Genomic DNA, 16,322 nt, shown 5'->3' with positions numbered 1-16,322 from the left:
CAAGTTGGTCGTATGTCCTCTGATCCATCATATTTTGTCAAGCACAGTGGCAAAACGCAGGAAAAAAATATTATTTGGTCAGATACATTAGTCCACTGTTGAAGCAAGGAGAAAAGTAACCGATTAACGAAAGAGCTGTGACGCCCCCTGCTGGCTTGGTTATATAAACGAATACATTTTCTTACGTCATTCTTGACCGAGAACAGGGGTGCGTTCAGTTCGATTCAATGTTTGCCACGTTGAGTGAAAGTTTGTACTGAACGACGGGTTTCCCCAAAACAGTGAGCACCGTTTAACAGTCTTTGAGGTACGTTTGCTCCCTTTTGGTAAGTTTGCAACAACGTGTGGCCTTATTAATATGCGTATGACCATTTGAAATAGCAAAACTCATGCAGCGTACCATATGGTAATCCCCCTCTGGACCACCATCAGATTTTCAACTGAATTCAACGTTGCACACCGTCATACTGAACACACCCCATGAGTGAGTTTAGGAAAGGAGATAATGCAGAACTAACCAGTAGTGTTCCAGAGATGGTCAAATGCTGTGCACTGTATGGGGAATAGGATGTAATGTGTGGGTGATGATAACACTGATTGAGAAATAACATTACTAAACTCATATGACCTATAACACTGATTGAGAAATAACATTACTAAAGTTATATGACCTATAACACTGATTGAGAAATAACATTACTAAACTCACATGACCTATAACACTGATTGAGAAATAACATTACTAAACTCATATGACCTATAACACTGATTGAGAAATAACATTACTAAAGTTGTCTGACCTATAACACTGATTGAGAAATAACATTACTAAAGTTATATGACCTATAACACTGATTGACTATAACATTACTAAAGTTATATGACCTATAACACTGATTGACTATAACATTACTAAAGTTATATGACCTATAACACTGATTGACTATAACATTACTAAAGTTATCTGACCTATAACACTGATTGACCATAACATTACTAAAGTTATATGACCTATAACACTGATTGAGAAATAACATTACTAAAGTTATCTGACCTATAACACTGATTGAGAAATAACATTACTAAACTCATATGACCTATAACACTGATTGAGAAATAACATTACTAAAGTTATCTGACCTATAACACTGATTGAGAAATAACATTACTAAAGTTGTCTGACCTATAACACTGATTGAGAAATAACATTACTAAAGTTATATGACCTATAACACTGATTGAGAAATAATAATTACTAAACTCATATGACCTATAACACTGATTGAGAAATAACATTACTAAAGTTATATGACCTATAACACTGATTGAGAAATAACATTACTAAAGTTATCTGACCTATAACACTGATTGACTATAACATTACTAAAGTTATCTGACCTATAACACTGATTGAGAAATAACATTACTAAAGTTATCTGACCTATAACACTGATTGAGAAATAACATTACTAAAGTTATCTGACCTATAATAACACTGATTGACTATAACATTACTAAAGTTATCTGACCTATAACACTGATTGAGAAATAACATTACTAAAGTTATCTGACCTATAACACTGATTGAGAAATAACATTACTAAACTCATATGACCCCAGATTTCATAAACATGTGGAATATGTGAGACATTTCTCCTAGAGCTTTAATCTGATGGATGGAAATGTTTACCATTTCCAATGCCACTTCAGTCTCTCTCTCTCTCACACACACACACACACACACACACACACATTATTGAACTTCAAGAAGCACTTTCATTATTTGGTGTAGTATAATATTTAATTCCAGAAGAGGGCGGTACATAGCATCCTAGAATGTGCATCAACCTTTATCCCAAAGACCTCTAAATATATTTTGTAGGGCCAGGTTCACGGCCAAGAGCATGCCTAGTTTTCATTCAGTAAAAGTCATTAAATGTAAGCTTCCCTCATTGGCTGAAACCTAAAAAATATACCCCTACCCCTCATTATTCCATTTGTAAAATAGTAAGCCTAATAATGTAAATATGTATACAAGCATGAATAAAATACTGTCAGCATTATGAAGTCACTTGGCGACTTTGGTTCCACCACATCAGCATGGGAGACAGCAGCCTACAGTGGGAATGTAATACATGTCTCTAAAACATCATAATAAAAATGCCACCAATTTGAGGACAGCCCCACTGAATACAATACCCCAATTGAACCCCTGTTGGTTGATAAAGTGGTGGTTATATACAAGCAGCCCTCACATGCAGCTTTCCAAACCGTTCCCAGCCTCTGAGGCAAGCTGGGAATATGACTAATGAAATAGATTGTCTTTCAAAGGAAACCTTCTGCTCTGTGAAGCTGGCCAGAGGCAGGGACAGGCTGTGTCATGTGTCATATGGCCTACATAGGCAGCCCCCCCATAACATTCTCATTATCTTAAATTTGCTAAACATAATCCGGGCTCAAAGGGAAGGGCCAGATCGCTGTATGGCTGACTCCAGCATGCTTCTATTACGGAGTTATTCTCCTCTTATTCAATTAAATGTACCGTAACTCAATCCAAACCTGCTCGCTGCATAATCTCATAACACGAGATAAGCGTGTAATAAAAAGCACATTGGACTTGAAAGGAGACCTCATGCGAATGCGTATAATTACGGGTATCAAAATGTAATCATTTGTTTAATTGTGAGCCCTTGCCAAGAGGTATGTAATTGTTTGAAAGGAATATGTTGTTTCTGTGGCTGAAATTGGGTTGTACTGTGATGGGATCTGGGATGTGACGAGGCTACGCTTGATTGGAGAGTCGGAGACCCAGGGTCAAGCTTAAGGCAAGCTTCCTGTTTTATGCACATACACAGCCAATGGAGAGAAAGACTCACTGGAGAGACATCCTCATCGTTTTTGATGGTACAGTACATAAATAAATGACATAACTCATGAAAATCATGTTGTAATCAACATGCAATTATATGCATTATTGTGTTTTAACTGGACTAGTTAAATCACCTGCATAGTGCCATGTCACAACATCCTGGTCCTATACCTCTAGCCTGGATATGCTGGTCATTTTTCTAAATAATTCCTGTATCCGGGATGTTTAATGAAGCATTTAATGAACACAGAATGGAACCATGCAACGTGTAATGGTTTACAGGGGTGTGCCCCTAGAGAATGGATGTGGCCCTAAACTGGCATGTGGAAACAGACTCTTTCAGGGGTACAGAAGGAGTGAATTGGAAACACTGACCAGCACCCCAGCCCTAGGACAACAACATGCAAAGTCAATATATTATAATTGTTGTGGTAGAGGGGCACCTAAGGATATGCTTGTTTTAGTATTGTTTTATCCTTATACTAAACCCTAAGTGAGCCTGGCAACCCCATCCACATTGCTCCAGCCAACTGACGTTTCTTCTCAATGATGAGTCTCCATGAATTTGTAGAATGGGAACACATTCTGTCCTTTCTGATTGGTCCCAGAAACCAATGGGTGTGGCCAGACTTACATGATCAAGTTATTCACTTTGATGCTCTGATTGGTTAGATTTGTTAGAGATTATTTAATCGCTGATTAATTTGTTTTGTACAACGCCCCTCATTTTAAATTCACACAAACGACTTCTAGAATAGCAGTTTCAGACAATATGTGTAGGCGGTAGGATCGATAGAGCTGAGAAATTAAATTCAGAGTGAGTCCCCAGGCAAGTCTAATATGTCATATTTCTCAATGAAAATGGATGTAGACACATACCTGAAACTAAACAATACAAATATGTAATTAAAATTCTGTTTAGCAGGTGTTGAGCTATAATGGGCCCCAAGGCTCCCAGGTTTCACGATTAATCCGTGGAAATGAGAAATGGCCCCGGAGAGCTGCTTAGCCCACTCTTGCCAATTCACCAGAAGTTTTCTGAAAGCACAAAGAGGGGAAGAGGTTAAAAATAGCCTCCATCAACGGGCACTATGGGAAAAGGATTCGCATTTAAAAACCGACAAAGCAATTTAGAGCTCATAATCAAGAGAAGGGGAAGTGCTTTTTTAGAGTGTATCGCATTTCCCTTTGCAGAAGCGGCCAGCCACTTCTGCCATTCAGAGGTAAACCAGTGGTAATTCAGCAGATTGTGTGAAGGTACAATTCAAGCAGTTTGAACATGGTGATACATGGATTTATCCTAAACGAGCCTATATTCCATTGCATTTCAGATGGTCATATAGCCCAGTCCCAGGTATGCAACTATTTGAAGTTCTACAATTTCAACCCATATGCCAATTATTTCTGTAAATGACAAATGGGAAACATTCATGAAATGCACATAAATGAATCACCTATAAGTATTCCGTTACAGTGTTACCCCACATTTCTGGAGCTCCAGACTTATTTGTAGACACGCGCGGAGCACCATAGCCCATAAACGATGCCCTGTTCCTTGGCAGTGGTGCGAGGTGACATTTTGGTGGACCCATTGTGGCGGGGAGAGAGAGAGGACGGTGCGTGATGTTACCCTGGGCACAACGGTTAGTCATTCTCCCTGAGTGGATGGCAACTCATCCTGCGTATTTATAGTCGCGTATTAATTATATACGTTTAATTAACGTCTGTCTTCTTTTGGCCGAGGGTCCTGTCAACAAACCCGTGTGTGTATTTACTATTTATAATCTATCGTGGTGTATCAAAACACATCGTCATTATTATTTTGGTGGATTCGGTTATTATTTCATGTAATTTATTGTTTCTCTGGCTTTTCATTAAGATAAAAATCCACTGTAACTGAAAACGTCACGTAGATCAGTGTGACGAGTAGATTACATTGGAGATCCACCAAGGGATGCTCAGAAAAAAAAACTAGAACCGTGTTTGCAATGTCATATAAATAGGACAAAGCTTTTGGACCGAATGAACTTTTAGTATTTCTGGTACAAGGGAGGGGAAAACTCACGCTGATCCTAACAATTGCCGGATTTTCTGCGAATCAAATCTTTGCATATTTTCCTGTTTCGAGCTAGTGTATACCAAACAGTGGTGACCCCACTCTCCTTTTCAATGGGTTTGGGGTGATGTGCGCTGCGTCCAAATGGAAACGGTTGCGCTTAATTCTCAAACATTCCCAAGAATGCCATGAATTCAATTGTGTGAGAGCATTGGGAAACTGGCAACCTGTGAGTGACTCGCGTGTCCGGGGGTGCCCTGGCGTGCGCAGCTGCCGCACTCGCCTGTCACCTCACGAGCCGGGGATGAACGCACGCACACTGGCGTTCCCAAAACGTGTTCAGGTACGCCTGGCGTAGAGGGGTTGGATGGAGGAGGAACTTGAGGGTCAAATGTGTTCTGTGAGAATGATTTGACCTCATTCGTCTTTTTGATTATAATCTGTCATCTCTGAGAGCACAACAAAGGATACAATCACGGTTGTTCACTGGGTGCTCAACGGAAAGACACGCAAAAACAAAAACAAACATTGTGCGAAACCTTTTCACCTCATCATGAAATAATAAAGAAATAATAAAAACATCCTTTCGACCCCCATTGGATGCAAGGCATGTGTGTGTGTACCCCCATTCCTCTCACACCGACACACACACCAGTGGTGTAAAGTAAAAATACTTCAAAGGTGTCTACTACTTAAGTATTTTGGGTCGGTATCTGTACTTTACTCTATTTTTGACAACTTGTACTTTTACTTCACTACATTCCTAAAGAAAATAATGTACTTTGTACTCCACATATTTTCCCTGACACCCAAAAGTACTCCTTACATTTTGAATGCTTAGCAGGACATGCAGGAAAATTGTCCAATTCACCACTTATCAAGAGAACATCCCTGGCTGTCTCACTAAACACAAATGCATTGTTTGTAAATGAGTGTTGGAGTGTGGCCCTGGTTATCCGGAAAACAAAGAAAATTGTGCCTTCTGGTTTCCTGGTGCGGCAAGGCACTTAAGTAATATTGCAACAGAAACAATAAGCAAAGGCCAAATCCTAGAGTAAAACCTGGTTCAGCCTGCTTTCCAACAGACACTGGGAGACAAATGCACATTTCAGCAGAACAATAACCTAAAACACAAGGCCAAATCTACACTGGAGTTACTTACCAAGACAGTTTTGACTTAAATTGGCTTGAAAAGCTATGGCAAGACTTGGAAATGGCTGTCTAGCAATGATCAACAATCAACTTCACAGAGCTTGAAGATTTTGTAACATTGTACAATCCAGGTGTGCAAAGCTCTTAGAGACTTATCCAAAAAGACTCAAAGCTGTAATCGCTGCCAAAGGTACTTCTACAAAGTATTGCCTCAGGGGGGTTAATAGTTATGTAAATGAGATATTTCTGTAATTCAGGCTGTAACACAACAAAATGTGTAATAATTCAAGAGGTAGGAATTATGAATGCACTGTACCAGACATATAGGCTATCCCGACGGACAAGCTAAGGTTGTAAAAAAAAATATATAGATTTGTGCCTGACTTGAGTATGAGGCTCTTCATCATCATCATCATCATCATCATCATCATAAAAAATAAAAAATAAACGTTTTACTTCATGATAAAGGCTTTACGAGTTGTGATTTAACTACACTTCATACTGAAATGTTGGCTACATTGGGTGCCTACTCAGAAGAGCGCTCAATAGCCTTGTTTTGCAGAAAGTTTAGGATTAGGCTAATTTACATGTTGTACCAATATTATTATTTATTTTGGTTTTGTCATAGTTTTCATCTCTTATTATTATTGTATCATAATTAGTGTAATAGTGTGCATAAGCCTCGCGTATTAATAAGTTTACATAATGCTGAGCAAGACTCTCCAGCTAAAATACAGTGACCTCCTGATATAAGCAACTGTTTTGAATTCATGTATATGACAAACTAATATGTACTGCATTGCAATTAAAGGTATCGTATACATTTGGACATGTGGATATAATTTGGACTCCACGTGAGGCCTATTCAAATGCAATCCTCTTCAGTAAAGTGATGCAAGCATTGTTGTGATAGTTTTACACGTGCCACCATAATAGGTTGTGTGTTTTAATGTTTTAAGTTTTAATGTTTTATAAGCACTCACGTGTTTCGTGCTTTCTGTTGGGAATATGGATCAAATGTTTATAAACAGTTATTTAAACCTCAGGCTACTATGGTTCCTAATTTTTGCCTACTCCGTAACCCAAGGTATGACATGTTCGGGACCTACATATCTCTCCTAAATTATCAAATCAATGAGCTTCCAAGAGAGATTGAATACGCCTGTTAGAGCACTGTTAGAGCACTGACCATCGAGATCCAATTAAATTAAATTATATATAAACTATAAACTATATATTATATGTTTTATATATTTTATTCTAATTTTATTATAAGTCCTAATTAAATGGCAATTACCGCATCTGCATGTTCCATATAGTGTGTAAAAAAAATACACGCGCTGAAGGAGTGAGGAATTCCTGATTAGAGCTATTCTTATCTCCCGCAGCCGTGGGGACATCTTGCATGCAGGACCACTGTTCCAGCGCGTCTGGCTCAGCTCAGCTGAACTGGCAACCTTTCTGCTAAAATGCACACCTGTCGCACCCACTCACTGAACAAAGACATGCATGCGCCCCATGCACCGCAAATGTGTGTGTGTGTGTTCAAACAATCTCACGGCTTTCCCAAATTTACTTCAGATTCTGATGTTTATCCACGTTTCTCCAAACGTCAAATTTCGAAGTTGCTCCAAAAGTCAAAATTCTAAGTGTTTTTGACATGTTAGGTTGACGACTCCTGCATCATTCAATTTTTCCAAATGTGAAATTTCGAAGTTAAGGGTTAAGGTTTTGGATATGATTAAACCATTATGTTTAGGGATTCATTCCTAATATTTAAGTTAAGGGTTAAGGTTTGGGCTATGGCTAAAAAATAAAAATAATCAGCGTCTACCACTGGGATTGAACATACAACCTTCGGATCCGGAGTCAAAGGACTGTTTTTGACACCCTGGGTTGACTCCTCTTGCTCAGTATCATTTCGTTTCTCCAAATGTCAAATTTTTAAATTAAGGTTTGGGATAGGATTAAAAAAAAGTATACCACTGGGATTGAACATGCAAGTTTAGGCATTCATTCCCAATGGTTAAGTTAAGGGTTAAGGTTTGTCCACAACTCCCAAAACACAAGCCTACTTGAAGGTAATAGCGCTCACTGTTGCCTCTAGTGGCTGGTTTTTAAGGCATTTCCTGACTACTTCAGGACATGGACAGAGGTCCAATTTCCAAGTCAATCTTGAGTGATATGCTTGGTGTGTTATACTGTATCTGTGCATACAATGTTATTGGGTCTGGTTTTATGCACAGACATACAGTGCCGTCAAAAAATATTCACACAACGTGACTTTTTTTCCGCATTTTGTTGCGTTACAAAGTGGGATTAAACATGATTTAATTGTTGATTTTTTTGTCAACGATCTACACAAAATACTCTGTAATCTCAAAGTGGAAGAATTTCTAACGTTTGTAAAAATTAAAAATACATTCAAAACTAAACATCAATATATCTTCATTACATACAGTAAGTATTGAACTCCCTGAGTTAAAATCACCTTTGGCAGCGATTACAGTTGGCAGGGAGCTTTCCACAGTCTCTAAGAGCTTTCCACACCTGGATTGTGCAACATTTGCCCATTATTATTTTTTAAATTCTTCAAGCTCTGTCAAATTGGTTTTTATGTCTTGCCATAGATTTTCAAGCAGATTTAAGTCAAAACTGTAACTTGGCCACTAACTTGGCCATTCACTGTCTTCTTGGTAAGCAACTCCAGTGTAGATTTGGCCTTCTGTTTTAGGTTATTGTCCTGCCGAAAGGTGAATTCATATCCCCAGTGTCTGGTGGAAAGCAGACTGAACCAGGGTTTCCTCTCGTATTTTGCCTGTGTTTAGCATCATTCCATTTCTTTTGTATCCTGACAAACTCTCCAATCCTTAACGATTACAAGCATACCAATAACATGGAACCACCACTAAGCTTGAAAATATGGAGTGATACTCAGTAATGTGTTGTATTGGATTTGCCCCAAACATAATACTTTGTATTCAGTACAAAAAATACATTTCTTTGCCACATTTGCAGCATTACTTTAGTGCCTTGTTGCAAACAGGATGCATGTTTTTATTCTGTACAGGCCCCCTTCATTTCAATCTGTAAATTAGGTTTAGTATTGTGAAGTAACTACCATTAACAGCCATTAAACTCTGTAACTGTTTTAAAGTCACCATTGACCTCATGGTTTCTTCCTCTCTGGCATCTTAGTTAGGAATGACGCCTGTAACTTTGTAGTGACTGGGTGTATTGATGCACGATTCAAAGTGCAATTATTAGCTTCACAATGCCTAAAGGGATATTAAGTGTCTGCTTTTTATTACATTTGTACCCATTGTATTTTTACCCATCTACCAATAGGTGAGCATTGGAAAAGCTCCCTGGTCTTTGTGGTTGAATCTCTGTTTGAAATTCACTGCTCGACTGATGGACCTTACACAGAAGAGGTAGTCATTCAAAAATCTTGTGAAACACTATTATTGTACACAGACCGAGTCCATGCAACTTATTTTGTGACTTAAGCACATTTTTACTCCTGAAATGCTTATTGACTCAAGACATTTAAGCTTTTCATTTTTCATTCATTTGTAAAATTTCTAAAAACATAATTCCACTTTGACATTATGGGGTATTGTGTGTAGGCCAGTGATCCCCCAAAAAAAAAATAATATATATTTTAAATCCATGCTGTAACACAACAAAATGGGGGGAAAGTCCAGGGTGTGAATACTTTCTGAAGGCACTGCATACTGTACGAACAGTAAACTAAAAGAGAAAGATCTATTGCAACATCTAAAGTAGGCCTAAAATGCATTGGTCATGTCTTTGTCAAAGCATGTACTCAACAAATGTAAATAAACAAAACGCAACTCTACGGTTGCATGTGCAAGGACATTGTTTTACACGACATGTTCGGGTCCTCTATACCGATACTCAGACATACTCAGAATCCTGTTCCTGCTCATATCATCAACATGAATGTTGGCTGTGGAATTGTAACAATTAATACAACATATTGTATGTTGAATGTTGAAAATAGCGATGATAACAATTATAATTATTATACTATTCTAATATAGGATATCATAATCATAATTTTACGAATGTATTAATACGTTCAGGTGGATAAATAGACAAAGCAAGATATTAATTACATATCCATCGTCGGCTAAATGTAGGCTAATCTCCGAAGATGGTTCATTTACCAGGTCGCTGACAGCATGCCTTATTTTTCGTGAAACGTTGTATTTATTAATTTAAGAAGCATGTTTAGAATACACTGGCTTTTCATACGCGCCCTTGTCTCCTTGTTGTTTACAAAACATGAATGTGAAGAAACAGAAAATATACACAGTTAGGTCTTCATTCCAACCATGTCGCACAGGATGGAGATGTGTCAAAAGTGCTGTACGCGCGCTGCTCATCCCGCGCGCTAAACAGAGAGACATACCAGGTACAGTAAATACATCTGTGGGATGGAGCGCCACGTGGCTTCGCTCAGCTTGAATCAGTGCACAACTAACAACTCATTAGTCTATGTCTTTGAACGACTGTTTGTTCTTTTTCCTCTTTGCTGAGGTGGTTTTAGTCCCTAAGTTAAATAAAAATGTGTATTAGGGTGCACAGTTGGATGACTTATATATAGGTTCATTTTCCAGGCCTAATGAATTCAGTCTTCTAATTATTAATATGAGTATTATGACACATTGAGTTGTTTCTCATGTTTATTTATTTATATCCTACAAAGATTTGATGAATATAGCTTCTGCTATAACAACATAAATCACACATGACATTTCACAACAAGCATTTTCCCCTCCATTCTAGGCTGTGGCTAAATGCATTGACTTTCGTTTGTGGGTCGAAGCGATTTATTCTCTGATATTCAAAAGACATTAAATGACTATTTGTTTAGGTTAAAAATAACAAATTGGTCGCTTGGTTGTCTGTGTTTAAACGAGAGATGCTATACACATAGTTCAATACGCTATATAGGCTCTTATGCATATCTATTCTCCAGTTATGGAATACGCCCACAAAGAAAGCTAAAAACGTTAACCATCACGTATGTACATTTTGCCTCATACACATGTGATTACAAAGGTGGGCTAATGCGTTACACCAATCTTTTCAACCGAGGCCCTTCAGCTGAAAGTAAAAGGATGCAAAAGTGGCACCAGGCCTATTAATAAACATGCACCTGCTGATAGTATGATAACTGCTTTATATACAATGGCTGTGTATCAACAGTGCTTCAAGGCATAGACTATAACTGGGAAAACACTATATAGGTCAATAAGTCATGAGTTTCATTTTCATCATAATCATCTTCTCCAAGCGTACAAACGACAAGGATATGTACTCTTTTCGTGACTCACCTTGCCCGCACAATGAATAACGAATTAAGGAAAGGGTCACAATATCCTCTGTGCGCATCACATTTGCATCCATACAAGCATATCAAGCAAACAAGTATTTGCTTATAATATATTAATGGCAACTTGTGCTAACTTGTATGTATAAAAATCCTTAAATCATCATTGTAAAAACGTTTTAAACCATACGATAGTCACCCGATAACTCTTCGAGTATGAACCTGAGTGCTAGGAAATGGATAATAGGTGGAAGAGGGTTGAGAATAGACGTGTATTGAAAGCTTCTCACTCGTCACCACTTCTCTCTTTTCAAGAGCGTCACTGCCCCAAGGGTTGGCATCCGCCCTCGTGGGCCTCACGAGGAAGTGCACGTAGGCCTACATCTGATTCAGCGCGTTCAGACAAAAACGACAGGGTTGGATAGACGTGTGTAAAGTTATAACATCATTCTCCAGTGATAGACCATAGCAATTTAGGCATCAACATGAAACATCGTTTCAATCTATGCGGATGTATTTGTTTTGTAGCCTGTAGGTCGGTTAAATGTAGGGATTGTAGAGACTGAAATACGTTTTAAACGTTCACGACACGACATATTGCCTAGAGGCTTAGGTTTTATTTTTTATGTTTTGTTTAGTAAAAGATGTTGGAAAACAGTATGGTGCCATCCATTACTTTGCGCTCAACCCAGCCCACTCACACGTCACTTGTCTTAGCTCATATGTAAGAAATGGTCTTAGCTCATATGTAAGAAATGGTCTTAGCTCATATGTAAGAAATGGTCTTAGCTCATATGTAAGAAATGGTCTTAGCTCATATGTAAGAAATGGTCTTAGCTCATATGTAAGAAATGGTCTTAGCTCATATGTAAGAAATGGTCTTAGCTCATATGTAAGAAATGGTCTTAGCTCATATGTAAGAAATGGTCCTAGCTCATATGTAAGAAATGGTCTTAGCTCATATGGATACAAATAGCTTGATTTCCAGCAGATAAGCAGCCAACAAAGGTCTAGGCTATATCAATTGAAAATATTTGGTCAAGGATAATTTATTCGAATATCTGGACAACCCAACTGATAGCCAAGCAACGTGTAAGACACGTCAGTCCCCGTCAATCTTTAGATAAGAATCGTGCAGTAATGGTAAACTACATAGTTGTAACAGAACATTTGTTTCAGGTGGATGGCAAAATTATTTCGAATTCATCCATGACCAAACTCCTTGGTTCACCATATTCACCTTATTGTAAATGATAATAACAGGCCATAATAATAATCATAATAACAATACTAATAACGTTAATTTATAGTAATAATAATAGAGTAATAATAATCAAGTGCCACTGAGCAATTATGCATGAGCAGTTGATAAGCACACAGAGAAAACCCTCCATGCTCCTTGGAAAAGCTCACTGAGCTGAAGCCACAATTCGTTTAAACACATAATGGAGGTTAGCCTACATCATATGGGGATAATGATTAAATGGAATGACTGGGATGGCGACCCTTAACTTCTGCAGCATCTGTTTCTGCTAAGCATTCGCCCTCGGAACAACGACTGCCAAAATACCCTCTGAAGTTCACAACGTCTTCTTAAACACGCACAGCTTTTACTTTGATTTTCTCTCTTCAATTGTTGCACTCTGCTGACAAATGAGTTGCCGTATATGTATTTGGTAACTCGAATAATGAATGTAGACTATTCAGATAAAGCAGAAGTTCACGCTTTCATTTTGGCCAAAAGTTGTAATGCATGCAATTTCCCAGAGCAGGCCACGCAGTGTTTTCATGTGTTAAGCAACAGGGCACTGGAATCAAATGAAGGTCTAATTAATATCTTAGCAGTTCAAATGGTTTAGAATTAAATTGCATTTTCCCAAACTACTTTCGAACTGAAGAATATATATTTAGTGTAAAAAACTGAAATATCCAACCAACTACCAGTAAACTAAACTTTAGCTAAACTGTACAAAAGTATTAGGCCTTATTACGCATCTGCTAGATATTTGGAGATGTTTTACGCAAAGGATTTACATGCCAAAAATGTTGAAATAACTGGAATTTAACATGAACATTTTCAAGACAAAAATACACATTCGGGTTTAGACCTAAGTGAACAACTTTCACGGATAGAATTCCAATGAACTTCATCTGTGGAATGTATAGTTCTAAGCCTACCTTGCAAGCCGGATAATAACGGCCATGCATTTGTTTAGTGATAGACCACATAATAATAATATTAAAAATAATAATAATGAACATAATATTATCGTTGATAATTGTTGAAATTTGTGGTTTAGACAATACCGTTTTTGCAAAAATAACGATTAATTAATGACCAATGTTTTACGATGAAAGAAATACAAGTTTATTAAGAAATTCAAAATACTAGAAAAAGAGGGAAAAGTGCTAATTTAACATGGTCCCAACATGAATGAGACAAAAAGAATTACGATTATAAAAAAACAAGAAAGGTTAAAAAAATCTGTCACTGGACTGAATGTTATCGGAAACCAAACCATCTCTATCAGAGGTCACGAAGCCTAAAAAGTCGATGACCCCCGAAGTAACACATCTTTGGTATTGCTCCTTCTGACGGTGCTCTGTCTCCCCACCTGCATCCCGAGTAAGAACTGTGACACCGTAATAAAACAAGTAAAGACAGACTAAAGAATCAACATTTCACCTGGTTTTGCTGGAGTCCGCTCAGTGCACTATACTGCTTCAAATACGTAGGACTTCTAATTCAATTATCACTCGTTCAGGTGATGTTTCAAATTCCAAGACAGGGAGAGGGTTTTGTTTGTTTTCTTTTCATGGAATTCGTATCCCCGCGAAAAGGGAACTGGCCGGATTTGACAAATATAACATACAATAGCACGGCCTTCTGTCCAATGCAACAAAAAGTGATGCTACCTCGTGCTTAGTTGTGACCACTTAATCTCACAATTTACAGTTTTTGAAAATTCTCTCACCATCCCCACTTGGATGTCTTTCCATATGAATGTTCAGTACATTATTTGGATCAAAAGAGCCCGTCATATTATTGTCTCTTCAAAAATAATTTGGTTTCTGTTTTGAATACACAGGATGTCTTTCCATATGAATGTTCAGTACATTATTTGGATCAAAAGAGCCCGTCATAGTATTGTCTCTTCAAAAATAATTTGGTTTCTGTTTTGAATACACAGGAATTGACTTATTGTCTTTCTCTCACAAGAGTCCATTTTACAAGTGGCCCTCTGGTAAACTCTAAATGTCAATCCTCGTGTGTAACGCGGAGTGTTTGCTCTCGTGATCCCAATACGAACAGTGCATCATGGAGAGCTCCGTAGGCTGGCGGGAGCAGGCGAACTGCAGGCCACCTCCGTTGCTGGAGGAGACCGGGGGCGGCGCAGCGGTCGCCGGGCTCAGCTGCTGGGCATGGTGAGCGTGCGGGTGGTGGTGATGGCTCATGCCGTTATAAGAGTTCACCATACTGGGGAGACCCATGCTCTGCACCCGGGAGTACGGGTTGTATGAGGAGGGAGCGGACAGGCCTTTCACATTTACTGGACTCACGTTGCCACCGGCCATCTGACAGGAGGTGTAGGACATCGGGGTGGGCGGTTGGCCCAGCGACCACGAGTTGTTCATGAAGCTGGACTGCAGGTACTTTGGAGGGGACAGGTAGCCGTACCCATCACCGCCGAAGAGGGATTTCCCGGGCTGGAAATGGGTCGGTGGAGGTCTGAAGGGACGTTTCATTCGACGTCTCCTTCTGTAGTTTCCCTTCTCGAACATGTCCTCGCACGCCGGGTCAAGGGTCCAGTAATTCCCCTTTCTCTCGCCGCCTCCCTCGCGAGGAACTTTGATGAAACATTCGTTCAGACTCAAGTTATGCCGGATACTGTTTTGCCAGCCTTTCTTGTTTTTCTCGTAGAAAGGGAATTTGGTGATTATATACTGGTAAATACCAGATAGAGTCAGGCGCTTCTCTGTGCTCTCCCGGATGGCCATGGCAATGAGAGCCACATACGAATATGGTGGTTTTTGAGACGGGTCCGTTTTCTCCGAACCCTTTTCCTGGACCGGTTCCTCCTTCGGTCGCTCCTTGTCCTTCGCGGTGTTGGTGTCGTGGACCATCAGGGCCATTGCGTCATCCTCTGGGTTTTGGTAAGTGTCCATCATTGCGCACACCAAAACAAAAACAAATCCAGCACAAATACAGAACAACAAACGCGATTAACTACACTTGCAGAAAATGATATTAGCACCTCAAAATGGACTCCAATACAAAACTCTGACGCTGCCTCCTTAACGTTTAGCGCGCAGAGAAATCCGAGTTTTGAGCCACAGTTTGTGACTTGTTATGCACTAGCCTCTCCTCTAGAACATACTTTCTCCCAAACTGGTTTGTGATGGAAGCGCAGCTCAGGTTGTGGTTTGATTCCTCTCTTAGCCCAGCCCTTTTCGCTTTTTCCCCCCACAGGCAGGCGGTAGGCCTGCTAGTGGCGGTAGCTCTCCAGTGCGTCGTGCGACGTACTGCTCTGTGATTTGAGCGCATTAGACGAGTTCCGCCTCTGTTGGTTTACAGCTGCGTGGTGAGGAATCTCTCTTGTCTGCCCACTTCACATGATCAAATAAATATTCCTATTCACACACGGTACAAAAATCACATGTGTTATAGTGGGGTTTAGACAATATACCACTCATTGCAAATGATTAGGAAACAGCTCAGAGAAAAGTTAGTGTGTCAAATAAAAATGATTAAGAGGAAGAGAACTTCAAGGTACCGTAAATAATTTCATGAATTTCAATGACATTAAAAAGCACTTGTTGCATGGGACAGAGTTATATTTGACAAAATAGCCAACTATTACTTCCTGTATTTATGTTGACTT

General features: G+C 39.1%; 1 protein-coding gene across 1 annotated transcript; it reads right to left on the bottom strand.

The window, feature by feature from the left end:
* Positions 1-13,783: 13,783 nt before the first annotated feature.
* Positions 13,784-15,908, bottom strand: LOC115141975 (forkhead box protein L2-like). Its single transcript, XM_029681414.2, has one exon. It carries the CDS (start codon positions 15,607-15,609, stop codon positions 14,692-14,694), a length of 918 nt encoding a protein of 305 aa, XP_029537274.1. The 5' UTR covers positions 15,610-15,908; the 3' UTR covers positions 13,784-14,691.
* Between the last annotated feature and the right edge of the window lie 414 nt (positions 15,909-16,322).

This window comes from Oncorhynchus nerka, linkage group LG14, assembly GCF_034236695.1.
Source record: "Oncorhynchus nerka isolate Pitt River linkage group LG14, Oner_Uvic_2.0, whole genome shotgun sequence".
Classification (NCBI taxonomy): domain Eukaryota; kingdom Metazoa; phylum Chordata; class Actinopteri; order Salmoniformes; family Salmonidae; genus Oncorhynchus; species Oncorhynchus nerka.
Note: the sequence above shows the minus strand (reverse complement) of the source record. Positions and strands in the feature narration are given on the sequence as shown.

Bases quoted from the DNA above. Each gene is read 5' to 3' on its own strand.
- LOC115141975 (XM_029681414.2), bottom strand. From the start codon at position 15,609: ATGATGGACACTTACCAAAACCCAGAGGATGACGCAATGGCCCTGATG.